The sequence below is a fragment of the Pseudorca crassidens genome, chromosome 15 (assembly GCF_039906515.1).
Source record: "Pseudorca crassidens isolate mPseCra1 chromosome 15, mPseCra1.hap1, whole genome shotgun sequence".
Taxonomy (NCBI): Eukaryota; Metazoa; Chordata; class Mammalia; order Artiodactyla; family Delphinidae; genus Pseudorca; species Pseudorca crassidens.
Window position 1 is genome coordinate 24,006,394 of NC_090310.1, and position 13,964 is coordinate 24,020,357.

Sequence of the window (13,964 nt, forward strand, 5' to 3'; positions counted from 1 at the left end):
TTAGAAATCTGTATTCTGCACAGGCTTTGAAGGTGGTTCATTTGCTCACTAGGGTTTGAGGCTAATGCGAAGGACACCTGACCTGGCTGCACATCAGAGCCACCTGTGGAGACTGCGGAGTCCTTCCCGCCGACCTACTGAACCAACATCTCTGAAGATGAGGTTTAGGAATCCGTATCCAAAAAAAGCCTCCCAGGTGACTGTGCTGCAGTGTTTGAGAACCATTTATGTAAACCAAATTTTCAAGGAGGCTGAGTCCCAGAGAAGAAAGGGACTTACTTATCTAAGGTCACACAGCAAGGTAATGGCAGAGCCAGGATTCAGATACAGCATCAAGGGTTAGAGAAATCAAATACTGAGCCCTTATTATCCACCAGGGGTAAAACTATGGTCTGGGGCAGAGATCAATAAACCTTTTCAGCAAAAGGCCAGACAGTAAGTATTTCCAGCTTTGCAACTACTCAACTTTGCTGTCATAGTGTGAACGCAGCCGCGGACAGGTAAATGAACGGGCAGCGGCTGTGCTCCAGAAGCACGTTAGTTACACATACAGGTAGTGGGCTGGATTTAGCCCAGGGGCTGTAGTTTGCTGACCTCTGGTCTAGGGCTACGGAAACAATTAAAACACAGACCGCTCCCTTGAGGAGCCTATGATCTAGTGTAATTATTGACCTTAACTTGGGTCTAGCATTGTTCTCACTGCAGTGGATTAATAGCAACAATAATGTCAATAAAAACTACTGAGCACGTGCTATATACAGCGCACTGCATTTTGTCATTACCTCTAATCCTCCCAACTCTACTCCTCGTAACTCTGCAAAGCAGGTGTTACGATTCCCATTTTACAGATGAGGAAACTGAGCTTGGAGAGGGCAAGTGATATGTACAAACTCACACAGTTGTAAGATTTGAACCCAGATCCGATGACTCTAAAACCCAAGCTCTTTCTTCTGCATCATCCTAGGATCACACTGCTAGTTGGGGGAACTCGAAGCCTCAATACCAAAAACCCTTGTTAGTATTTGGAACATCCCACCTGCTCTCTGCTTCATGACCCTTGGGAACCACACCCCCTTCTCTGTGGTGAAGGGGTCAGGTCAGCTCCCTTATAGTAGCACTGAAAAGAGCCAGACCACGTAGGTTCAAATCCTCATTCTGCATCTTTCAAGCTGTGTATGTCTTTGGGCAAGTCATCCAGGGCCTCGGTTTCCCCATCCTTAAAATGGGTATAATAATATGGGTACTTAGCATAGAGTCTGGCACACGGTGTTAGCAGCTATGAGTATGTGACTATTATCACTACACCCTTAAGCCTGCTACCAGGGGCTTCCAAGTCTTCATTTTCTGGAGGCAGAGAACCAGACTCAGTGGCAGGGCAGCCTCCTTTCTCCTCCCGAGATTCTCTGATCATAGCTGGAGCTCCTAAAGGGCACATTTCTATATTTACAGTTCTCTTCCTCGGAGTTCTTTCAACAAGAACTCAAGAGTTCCGGGCAGGCAGCAGCTTCTTGAGTCTAGATGTTGGGGGATATACTTGATCTTTGTTTACTGCGAATTAAAGAGCTGTGAGCATGTAACTCAGTCTCTATGTCAGCTCATCTTTATCAGAGACCACAACGTCCCCAGGATGCTGGGACTGGAATACAAGTGCCGGCGCCCAGGAGTGGCCCCAGAGGGGCAGTGCACCCAAGAATCACCCGGCTTCTTGCTCTAAATGATGAAGGTCCTTTGCAATGAGGGTGATGACTGGTCCTCTACGAAAGTGGGAATTCTTCTCTATTTTCTCTTTTGAATAGGTCAAATATTCCCCTCGCCACCCTCCTTCTGCTCAGCAGATCCTTTCTGCACGGACAATGGAACTAAAATGTCACCCAAGTTCATGCCTCAATTAACATGGGTTTGAGGAGGCCCCCGGGTAGCTCTCAATCTGCTACCAAAAACAGACTAAAGAATACTTATTGCAGCGACTGCTTACGCAGGCGGAAGACGTTAGGTGGGAACCTTGAGGGAATAAGAAGGATAGGATGAAACCTGCTGTGTATTCTGCACCCGACCAGGCATGAGACCAGGCTGGCAGCGGGGTCTGGTGGAAAAAGCCCAGGTCTGGAACTGGAAACACCTGTGTGGGACCTCCCACCCTACCACTCCACAAGCTGCATGTCCATGGACAAGCAAGTCCCTGCCTCTGTGCCTTGGTTTCCCCACCTGCACAATGGAGATGATTTCTACCCGGTGAAGGCAACGCCCACAGAGGACCAGGCACACAGCCTGGGATAGAACAGACCCATACCTTGTGCTTCTCAAACAGAATAGCCTTCTAGTGGCTTGGGGGTCTCGTTACGATGCAGATTCTGACTCAGCAGGTCAGGAGCAGCAGAGATCCTGCATTTCTAACAAGTTCCCTAGTGATGCTGCTGCTGCTGGTCTGTGGACCACACTCCGAGGAACCAGGCTACGAGGGTGGAAGCTTCACGTGGCAGTCCGTGTCCTCCCTGGACGTTTCCGTTACGTACCAGAGCAAGGCAGCAGGGGCACCTTGGACTGGGTTACCAGTCTGGCACTGTTGTCCCCCCCCATCCTCCCCCACGTTAGTGGTTTGGGAAGCAGCACATCATCTCCACGTGGTGGCTCTAGTGACGTCAAAGTGACTTGTTTAACCACTTTGTAGCCTTCTGTTTGTGCTCTGGGCAGTTGAGGCTGGGCATGGTGAGGGGGAGAGGAGGAAGAACTCAGGGTACTGGCCTAAAGGGAGTGGGAGGTGTGCTCACACGGGGTGGGAAGAGGTCGCCATCCTGAATAGGTCTGGGGTCCAAGGCACCCTTGGTGCTCACGGGAAGCAGATGGGGCACTGGCCACCCTCCTGTCTCTGCTCTCCCCAGAACTATGAATCGATGGGCCTTGCAGAGATACCTGTGAAGGCAATAACGTTTCTTCTTGTTCCTCCTTTAAAGTTCACAGAGCGCGGTGTTTTACAAACTTGTCTGCTCATCAGAATTTCTCAAAGTGTAATATATTAAAAATAAAAATTCCTGGACCACACTGGAGATCAAAAGCTCTCAAATGGGGATGAGTTTGCCACCAGTGGACAGCTGGCGATGTCTGAAGACATTCCTGGTTGTCATAACAGCAGGGTGCTACTGGATCCCCACAGGGGACATTAGGCAGCATCTGGGGACGTCCCTGGTTATCACAACAGGGGGAAGCGCTCCTGGCACCTAGTGGGTAGAGGCCAGGGAAGCTGCTAAACAGCCTACAGCCCCCTCACCCCAACACAGAATTATCCAGCCACAATGTCAAGAGTGCTGAGGTTGAGAAACTCTGCCCTCTCATCAAGTTTGTACCCAGAAATATATTTTTAACAAATATTTCAGGAGATTCTGATTGAAAGGCAGTATAGAGAAATGGATACAAGTATGGGCTTTGGAAACAGATATGTTGGGCTATGTGACGTTGCATAAAGTTATGGAACTTTCTCTGCCTCAGTTTCCCTATCTCTAAAATGGAATAATAATCTATGTATGTATGTATCTTCCAAGGCTGTTGTAGGGTTAATGGGTCAATACAGGGAAAGTGGTTAGAACATCCCTTGCATGGTGTTAGTGATCAATAAATGTTGGCTACTGTTGACGTTGTCATGATTATCATCAAGAACCAGGGTTGGGGGTCTTCCCTGGTGGCGCAGTGGTTGGGAGTCCGCCTGCCGATGCAGGGGACATGGGTTCGTGCCCCGATCCGGGAAGATCCCACATGTCACGGAGCGACTGGGCCCGTGAGCCATGGCCGCTGAGCCTGCGCGTCCGGAGCCTGTGCTCCGCAGCGGAAGAGGCCACGGCACTGAGAGGCCCGCGTACCGCAAAAAAAAAAAAAAAAAAAACCAGGGTTGGGAATTGCAGGATCCAATGACCTGCAGGGCTGCCTTGGATGTCTGCGGACGCTGGCCGGAAGGCGCGGCTCACCTGGAAGCGGTGGAAGTCCTGCGGCTTGAAGTCGTTGGGGGAGCAGCCGCACCAGTCCACGATGTGCTTGTACTGGCACTTGCAGCCCAGCTTGCGGTTCCAGTTGGTGATGCGCAGGTTGTTGTCCACCATGGTGTCGCAGTGGGGACTGTTCTCCAGGACCGTGTGGAAGAAGGACTGCGGGGCAGAGAGGGACCAACCTGAGACCTCGTCCAGCCTCCCTCGAGTGGGCTGGAGTGAGGGGTCCTTCCCGAGGGCCACCTGACAGTGAAGGGACTCTCCTGGAGACTCAGCTGTTCTCTCTGCAAATGGGGTCAGTGCCAGTCCAGGCCAACCAAGGGTACCCTGGAGGTTTTGTCCAGGGTGGCTTAATGCTGCTTAGAAGTTACTGCTCCGAGTGTTTCTCTAAGATGTCTCTCCCCAGCAGCCTAGAAACTGATTTCAAGACATCTCTTATCACCCAGGACATCCTCTGTCCGCTCAGCAGAGAGAGAAAGTCCCTTAGGGTATGTCAACACATGGGGACCAGAGAAAAACACTGGGACAAGTTTGTAGAAAACCCTGGGCCAAAAGGGCTCTTGATTTTGCAAATAGTTAGACCTGAAACCAAAGAGACTCAGGTCTGAGATATCTTGAAAACAAAGATTGAAGCTCTGGAATTTCACTCCTGGGAGAGGGAGGCCAGAATCACGGATGCCCTCCTGCCCTAGTCACTGGAGTAGCGACTACAACACTGGGAGGGGAGGAGGTGGGGGTCCATTGGGCTTCCCACTGTCCGTGCTGCTGAACTAGGCGCCGTAATCTTCCCCCATTCCTGAGGCTTGGTCAACCTCTCCTAGGAATCTGAGAAAGAGGCAATGTTGAGAGTGAAAAGAGAGACCAGAGAAGAGACACATAGTTGGAGCTGCTGAAAGAGAGAGAGACGGGGTGTGTGTGGGGGTGTGTGTGTGTGTGTGTGTGGGTGTGTGTGTGTGTGAGAGAGAGAGAGAGAGAGAGAGAGAGAGAGAGAGAGAGAGAGAGAGAGAGAGAGAGAGACTGACTTCTATTTGGACAACTGTTTTATAACAACCTCAGATACCAGGCAGATACGTTCTCCCCTGCTCTCTGCTTCCTAGGGAAAGTTGCTGGGGAACACGTGTCTTCCTGTTACAAATTCATGGCACAGCCTTCAGATTTCTTCTAAACTGGTCCCCTGGAGGTGGTCTGGGAGAAGGGCAGGACAGAAAGGCTGGGATGGAGGAGGTGGGATCTAACAGGGATGCTGGAGTGTAAAGTGCCTGTGTGTGCTGGGAAGTGGGTGATGGTTGGGACAGAGAGAACCAGCATTGGATGGGCACCTTGATTAAACAGCCAAAGCCCCAAACAGTCTCTTCTCAATGGGTGAGTGGACAAAATGAGGCTCTATCCACACCCCAGCTGCCCTTCTTATGATGTTAAATGACATGCCTGTGAACCTGCATTTTAAGCTTGAATTGTCTACAAGCCCAGAGAGGCACATATTCTCCATCAAGCAGTGGGGGAAAGTACCCAATTATCGATTGCCCTGTGTCCTTTTGTAATGATACAGAAATTCCCTGCAAGATAATGGACGAGGAGGTTATCAGACTTGATAGAAAAGGTGATTTTTGCTGAAATAGGATTAAAAGCTGATTACTTAACATGTGTGCAGAATAGCAAAACCTGGCCCAGTGATGACAAGCCCATCATCCCTCAGGATTGAAGTGGGCAGTCAGCCTTACTCAGAGCTTGGCCTTGTCCCAGATGTCGGTAAGGGATGTGGAAACCATCAAATGAGTTGCACTGACTTGTCTGGCCTAGAAACACACAATCTGAGTGGTCCAGAGATGGGGCACAGCCAGGAATGGTGGGCCATTCATGGGAGGTGTTGCAGGCTCAATAGAAACAGAACCAGCTCTGGAATTTTCTGAAGTTGGAAATTAGGGTGAAAGTGAACTGGAGGTCAGGGAGCTAATCTAGAATCTCTCAGTCCAGGTCTGATAAGAAGGCCACTGGCGTGTCAGGGGCAACACTTCAGCACTGAGTCCCTGCCCATTTCCAGATGGGGCTGGTGCTGTTTCAGAATACCCTGCAATCTTACACAATAGAACTTCTGAAATGGACTGAATGTTTGTGTCCCCCCAAAATTCATAGTTTGAAATCCTGACCCCCAATGTGACAGTGTGAGGAGGTGGTGCCTTTGGGAGGTGATTAAATCATGAGGGTGGGGTCCTCATGAATGGGATTAGTGCCCTTATAAAGGGGACCCTCACCCCTTCTGTCATGTGAGGACACAGCAAGGACTGTCAGTAGTCAGCCTGCAACCCAGAAGAGGGATCTCACCTGACCATGCTGGCACCCTGATCAAGGACTTCTAGCCTCCAAAACTATAAGTACATCCATTTTATTGTATTTTGTTTTAGCACCCTGAACTAAGACAGTTTCCCATCCTGAGGTCTGAAAAGTGCTGACAGACTTCCCAGAGCTTTTCAAATACTTCCAAAAGCCGACAGGAAATGCCGAGTCCCAAGCATTTGGACACAGTGGCTGTCAATGCAGGGAGCTAGTGCAAACGCAACAGAAGCCCTGGCTTTGGGATCACTGGAATTTCTGGTGTGACTGATGAGGCCAAAACTACTGTCTGTCAGGGAATGATAGAATACTATTCAAAATTAGAAAAGGAATTCTTGGTGTTGAAAAGTTATTACAGGATTGGTAAATGTGGAGGATCTGTCAATAGTTGATGTGGGTGTTTCCTGAAAAAGCCAGCATATACAGTTGTGCAGGTTACACACTGCACAATTCTAGGGGGCACCATTGCTATTGTAGGTATGAGAGCTTTGTATTTATATAAAGAACAGTTTTCTGAAAAATGGCAATAAAGTGTCTTGTTCTAACAAAATCAGTATATGGTGATGGTTTTATGACCAATGGGAGCCAAGTGTCTTGAGGAAGAACTGCCTTTTCTACTTTACATCTTTAAAGATGTTGTCTAGATTGCTGGTGGCAGCATTATGCATCTACTCCATACAACCTCTATGTAGACTGGAGGGGACCAGGGGCCCTGCTGTGACAGCAAGGTCCCTGGTAGCCAAAACAGTTCCCCATCTTCCTCTGGATGTTTGGAGGACAACGTATTGAACCCTGCGTGGCTTTGCCAAAAATTCAGCAAAAAATTCAGCATCCACTTTGCTCCAAAGGCTAGAGCCAACCCCTACCTTTCTCAGGGATTTTTTCCTGGATACTCACCTCTGCAGGAAGCAGGGTGTAGGAGTAGAATTGCTTCATTTTGGTCACCAGATCATCTGTGGAGAACGTCACATACTCAACAAACTTCCGGTTTAGCAGGAACCAATCTGAGCCGCCATCCACGGCAATGCCCTCTGGGATCCGCCGGTCCCCCAGGCGCCACATGTGGGCATCACACTCCAGAAAGAGCCGGTCCAGGCCCTGTTTCCGGATGAACCTGGGCAAGACAAAGTAGTGCTTAGCCCTGAAAGAGCGCCACCTAGAGTCCAAATGAAATGGCACAGTCTCGGCAATAAAGGCATTTATTGAGTACTTACTGTGTGCTAGATACTGAGCTAGGGGCTCTGTGTGTAGTTTTTCACTTGATCTTCACAAGTGAGGCTGGTGTCTATAACCCTATGAGGTAGGTACTATTATTATGCCCATTTTACAGATGAGGACACAGAAGCTTAGAGAGCGTAGGAGACTTGCCCACCCAGCACAATTAGATGCACACTGCCCACCAGCACAATGATCATCTGCTACATCTGCTTCCTCTTTAGAGAACTTCTGAAATCACCTTTTCATGCCATGGACGCCTTGGCAGTTTGGTGAATACAGCCTAGGGACCCTCATCTCAGAATAATGCTTTTATTTTTTTAATTTATTTTTTAAAATTAATTAATTAGTAAATTAAGTATAGTTGATTTACAATATAGTGTTAGTTTCAGGTGTACAGCAAAGTGATTCATATATATATATATATATATATATACACACACACACACATATATATATATACACATATATATATTTCAGATTCTTTTCCTTTATAGCTTATTACAGGATATTGAATATAGTTCCCTGTGCTATACAGTAAATCCTTGTTGTTCATCTGTTTTATATATAGCAGTGTGTATCTGTTAATCCCATACTCCCAATTTATCCCATTGCAGAATAATGCTTTTAAATGCATACAACAAAAATACACAGGGTTACAAAATATGTTCACAAACACCAAAGTGATGATATAGTAATTTACATGATTCTTGATTCACACATTAAAATGAGTATTACAAAATATTTTTTAAAACACCACATTTATGATAATTACATGTGTTTCCTTTTTAACACATTTAATCACAAGGTCTTGTAGTAGGTCTAAAAACTACTGTAATTTTGAAGAAGAGGTGAGCATATATGACATTTAGAAGTGGATGCCTCAATTATAACGCGATTTGAAAATATGTGATTCCTGGGCCTTTCCTGGCGGTTCAGTGGTTAAGACTCCACGCTTCCAATGCAGGGGGCATGTGTTCGATCCCTGGTTAGGGAACTGAGATCCAATATGTCATGTGGCATGGCCAAAAAAAAAAAAGTGATTCCTAACAGTAACTGCTAATACTGTGGTGGTTTGTTACCCTACATTTTGCCTACATTTAGCTAGATTTCAGTTAGAGTTTAGTGAAAATTAAGATCATTTTCTTCCTATTCAAAGTCACAGACCCCTGAATTCTATCCATGAACCTCAGATTAATAACTCCTGCTCTAGGACACACACACACACACACACACACACACACACACACACTCTTGGGATTCTGCAAGCCAGGCAAGGTGGAACTGGCATTTCCTAATTTGTAGATGCAGAAATCAAAGGTCAAAGAGCTGGTAAGGGGGGTGTGTTGGGAGGGTAGACAGAACTAGGGCCAAACTCTCTGGCCAAAACTCTCAGTTCATTTGCAGTTAGCACTAACTTCGCACCTACTATGTGCCAGGCATGTGCTGGCCTTGAGGCAAGGAGAAGTGAGGATGGTCCCTCCTCCTCAGGAGCTGGTTATCTCGTTGGGAGTTTATAGTCTACAGGTCTCCCCACCCAGGGATCCTGCTGCCCCTCCAGCTCATACAACATAAAATCAACCATTTTAAAGCATACAATTCAATGGCATTCGTTCATTCACGAGGTTGTGCAATCGTCATCTCTAGTTTCAAAATATTTTGTCACCCCCAAAGGAGACCCCCATCCTCATCAGCAGTTGCTTCCCATTCCCCCTTCCCTTCAGTCCCTGGCAATCCATCTATGGATTTTCCTACTCTGCATATTTCTTATAGAGAGAATCACACAAGTTGTAGTCTCTTCCACTTAGCTTCGTGTTTTCAGGGGTCCTCCACATTGTAGCAAATAACGGGGCTTCATTCCCTTGTTTCTGTCTGCCCAGCATCCATTGTCTGGGAACCACACCTTGACTTTATTTTGGACACTTGCTCACCCTCAACTCTCAGTTCACTTGGCTTGCCTCACCCCCAGCACCAGGGGTGGGAACACGACTCAGCCTGGTCAATCAGAGTATTCCACCCGCTTGGCTGCCATAATTGCTTCCTGGATGCGCACGCACCTCAAGCTGAGTCTGAGACTAGGTTCCGGAGTTTTGCTGGAAATACTAGGAAGGAGAGCTTTTCTAGGGGATTTTTTTCTGGAAGAATGCAAGCTGAGGGCTGCTGACAGCCATCTTGTCACCATGAGTACAGAGGTTGTCTGATCATGAAGGTAACATAGAAGAGAAGACAAAAAAAGAGAGATGGAGAATGGGAGGGAGGGAGGGAGGAAGTAAGGGAGGGGGAGAGGCAGACAGACAAGGCCTTGATGACTTTGCTTGAGACCCTGGATCCTGCTATACCCGATTCACCCCCAGACTTGTCAGTAAAGTGCGTAAGGCATTTTAAGATGGGATTCCGTGACTTGCAATTGAAAGGGTCCTGACTAATACATTCCTGAATGATTTCACCTTTATCATTACCGTGATGAATGCAAATGTTCTTAGGCTCCAGATAGGGCAGGTAGCCATGGCTGTGGCACATTAATGCCACCTCTTCCACTAGAGCAGGCTGCATCCCCCACTGTGTGTCTAGAGGTCTTTGTGCCTCCACGGCAGACCTCATCTCTGTCTTCACATTAGAGTTACCTGTCTCCTCTGAGGTAGATGCTGTGCTCACTAGAACTGATCTTGGCTTCCTCCTTTCTGCCTACCTTACAGGTCCTGGAAGAGTGCAAGGCATCTGCTCAGGAAAGGTCTATGGTGATGACCAGACGTCAGAGCACAGAAGCTGAAGACAGTCCCACCCTGTTGGTCATGCTGAATTCTACAAAGAATCTCTCCCATTGGGCCTCCCACAAATCCACCAAAGGGAACTGCCTGAAACCTCACTAATAAACCCACATCCCTAGCATTTTCTTCTGCATAAATAGAGGACCTGCTTCCTGACGTTGGTCACTCACTGAGCACGATGGTGTAATATATTTAATTCTTAACCAAACTGATGCTAGTGTAATAAAAGTGGTGACAACAATGATGCTGGTGGTGAACGGACTTAATTCTGCTAAAATGTGCTTTTCATCTACATTGCAATGTGGCTCTACCAGTAACCAGCTGGGTGAATTTGGAAAATGATGACCTTGACTCAGTTTTCCCCCATGGGAAACTGACAAAGTTGGGCTAGGTCTAGGTTATAAAATTAAATGTCTACAGGGGTCAGACAAATAATATAAGTTTGTGAGGGGGGCTTAGTATAAGATAACAGGGTAGGTGGAGTCAGCAAAGACGTAGAGACTGCATTTTCTGAAAAGCACTCAAATCCCTTAAAAAAAGCATTTCTGGCTAAATAAGACATATCTCTAGGCTGAATCCAGCCCACAGGCCACCAGTCATAATAACGCTGGGTTAGGTAATCTCTAGGGTACTTTCCAGCTGTGACATTCTCTAAGTCCCTCCGTTATACTCAGCAAGAGGTGTGGGGCAAGCATTAGACGGACGCATGGGAGCCCAGAGAAGGCTGACAGCTTTTCTGAGGATACAAACAAGGGCAGAAGCCGACCAGAAGACCCACGTGTCCAGCATCCCTGGCCCTGTTCTTTCCCTAACACACCTTTCCTAGTGCAAAATCCAAGTTCGTTAGCAAAGCCATGATCTCTCTGGGGAGCGACCTGGTGAAGGGTTTTCAATACGCTCACCATAGCACTCACTGACACTCACGGACCCACTGAAGGAAGCCGCCGAGTCTGAGGCAATAAAATCCTACCTCGACTCTGGCTGGTGCCAATTATATGATAATGTCCAGTGGGCACACTTAACTGTGTTTAAAACTTTAAATTTGACATACTCTATATCAAAACTTACATGGTAATCAAGACCAACTGAGAATAAGAGAGAGAGAGAGAAGAAATACAGGTGGGACGACTTGCAGAATTTTTCTTTCCGTGGAGCAGCCTTTTAATTTCATGTTCCATTAGATGGGATAACAGCATCATCTTGCAATTTTAATGTGATGACCCGGACCGCAATATCCAAATACAATATTTATGCAGTGATCTCCAAAATGAAATATTCACGGGGTTGGGAGATTGGCCGCTGTATTGACTGCCTTCAAAAACTGATAGGCTGCAAACACATGCTTTGGTTAATTATGAGTAAACAGGGACCACAGATTGCCTAGGTATCAGAAAGGGGCTACCAGGAACTTAGGTCTGGACTCAGATAAGGTGGCAGACGCCCAGAGTCTGGGTATCTAGCAGGCGAAAAGAATCAGCTGTTTCAACAGTGATTTGCTTTTTATTCTTCCCTGTGGATTTACTGTAACTTGAAAAGGTAAAGGTCGGAAACCATAGTAAGTTTGTGAACACCCGGGTGAGTCTTGTCATCAACGCTGGCTCACCAGGAAAAGGTGCACGGCTCTCTCACCTGAGGGATGGAGGGAAGATTTGCAGCAATGGGCCCAATTCACAGAAGGTGACCAGTGATGCTGCCCTCCCTTCAGTTTTGTTTCCAGTTGACCTGGTTACCTGGTAGAACTGGGCTCAACAGGTGATACCATAGAAGAGCAGACATGCAGAGGATCTGGTACCGATGCTGTCTCTGCTTTCACTGAGAAGTGGGGCTGGCTTAACTTCTCTGAATGCCAGTTTCCTCACCTGTAGGATGAGCTCCACGACACCTGTCCTAACAAGTTCCCAAATCAGCTGCAAAATTGTGATGGGTGACTGTTTACAAAGGTCCTTGCAAAGTAAGCACTCTTCACCCAAGCAATGGGCTGACCCAACCATCAGTTCTTTTTTTCATAGAGACACCATCCCTCCCCAATCCTCCTTTGGTGTTTTACTTTTCTCCATAGCACTTTTCACTTTCTAATATAATATACAAGGTATTTATTTAGTTTATTGCCTATTTCTACTACTGGATGTAAGCCCCAAGAGGGCAGAGATTTTGATCACCTCTGTATTCTACTACAGTGCCTAACATACAGCCAGTGCCCAATAAATATTTGTTGAGTGAACGAATGAAGGGAACAGTAACAGCCACGTCTGTCAGGCAATCAGGAGGTAGCTGCCATTACTTAGCCAGGTATCAGATTTTTCTAACACACGTTCGACAGACAAAGGAACTGAATCACAGGAAGGTTAAGTAATTTCTCCAAAGTCACGCAGCTAACAGGCCTAGACGTGAATCCAGGTCTGGATGAATCCAATGCACATGCTTAACTACGCTGCCATTTTTCATCTCAATTCGCCAGGGTCCCTCCAAAAGGACCCAAATGAAGGATCTGAGAACTTCTATTTCCTCAAAAAGACAATGCCCGGAAATGAGTGAACCAAGAGAAAACGGCTCATTGCTGGTTGGAAGAGGCTTTCAGCCAGTCCTCACAAGGGCTTCTGTCTTCAGAACAGGTTACTTGAGGGCAAACGTGGTATCGTTTGCATTTGGTTTTACCTCCTGGGCTCTCAGGGATGGTTTGCCTCCCTGAGATTTTTCTCTACTGTCACGATATGGGACAAAGTCAGAGCTAAATATGCTTCGACTAGGATGTCACAAGGACCAAATCTACTCAGTTGGGCATCAAAGGAAATCAGATGGAGGATGGCAAGGGGTCCTGAATCTCCCCCGTGGGATAAGAGGTCAGTTAAGAAAGTAACTGTAGCCTTTGGAAATGGCCTCAGAAAGGGCAGACAATGAAGAAGTCTCTCAATTCAGTTAATCCCCTGGCTACAATCTCGGTATATTCATCAAGTGTGGAATTATTCCAGAACTGTCTTGTCCTGTAATGAATTCTGAAAGGAAGAACACTGCCCCTCAGATTTTACAGCACGTTTGAGCAAGAAGGAATCTCAGCAATCAGCGAACATAACTAATTTTACAGATAAAAAACCCCAACACACCGAGACTCAGAAAGGACGTGTGATCCAAAGTCACACAGCCTAGAAAAATATTTTCTCTTCTTCTATTTCTCTCTCCAGCGATCTCCCACTGAACCCAGATTACTCCTTTAGCCTAAGTACAACCTAAGCATTTTAGTTTAAAAATAAAGTCACGGAACAAAGCATGAAAACACAATGTATGGAATCAGCCAGCTATGTGAATGGACTCACACAAAACAGCCATGTCACACAGGCGCCAAACTTTGGGCTCTGGAGCCAGAATATTTGGTACAAGTCCTGGATTTGCCACTAACCTTGGGCGACCTGAACATGGATGCCTCAGCTTCTTACATGGAAACTGGCGATCGTCATAATATCTGCCTCAGAGAGTTTAAGTGAGATTATATTATATATGGAGAGGGCTTAGCGTAGTGCTCGGCACTTAGTAAGTGCTCAATAAGTGTTCACCAAGATACTTAACTTTTTCCCTCATCAAGCCAGGAAATTAAAACTTCTATCTGTCCTCTTCTCTGTTCTGGGATTTGGTAGACAGGCATGTGTAGGGCACCTCCACAGCTAAGGAGAAACCCTTTATG

General features: G+C 46.8%; 1 protein-coding gene and 1 long non-coding RNA gene across 2 annotated transcripts in view; one reads left to right on the forward strand and one right to left on the reverse strand.

Annotated features, from left to right (window-relative positions):
• Positions 1-13,964, reverse strand: part of XYLT1 (xylosyltransferase 1) — a 304,486-nt gene that overhangs the window by 26,451 nt on the left and 264,071 nt on the right. The window contains exons 7-8 of the mRNA XM_067706537.1: positions 7,203-7,419; positions 3,957-4,133 (exon numbers count right to left, since the gene is read on the reverse strand). Coding sequence (XP_067562638.1) covers positions 3,957-4,133; positions 7,203-7,419 — 394 coding nt within the window. The remainder of the gene's footprint in view (positions 1-3,956; positions 4,134-7,202; positions 7,420-13,964) is intronic.
• On the forward strand, positions 152-10,529 carry LOC137207101 (uncharacterized). The gene is made up of 2 exons (XR_010934934.1): positions 152-196; positions 10,217-10,529. It is a non-coding gene; the product is annotated as an uncharacterized lncRNA (long non-coding RNA).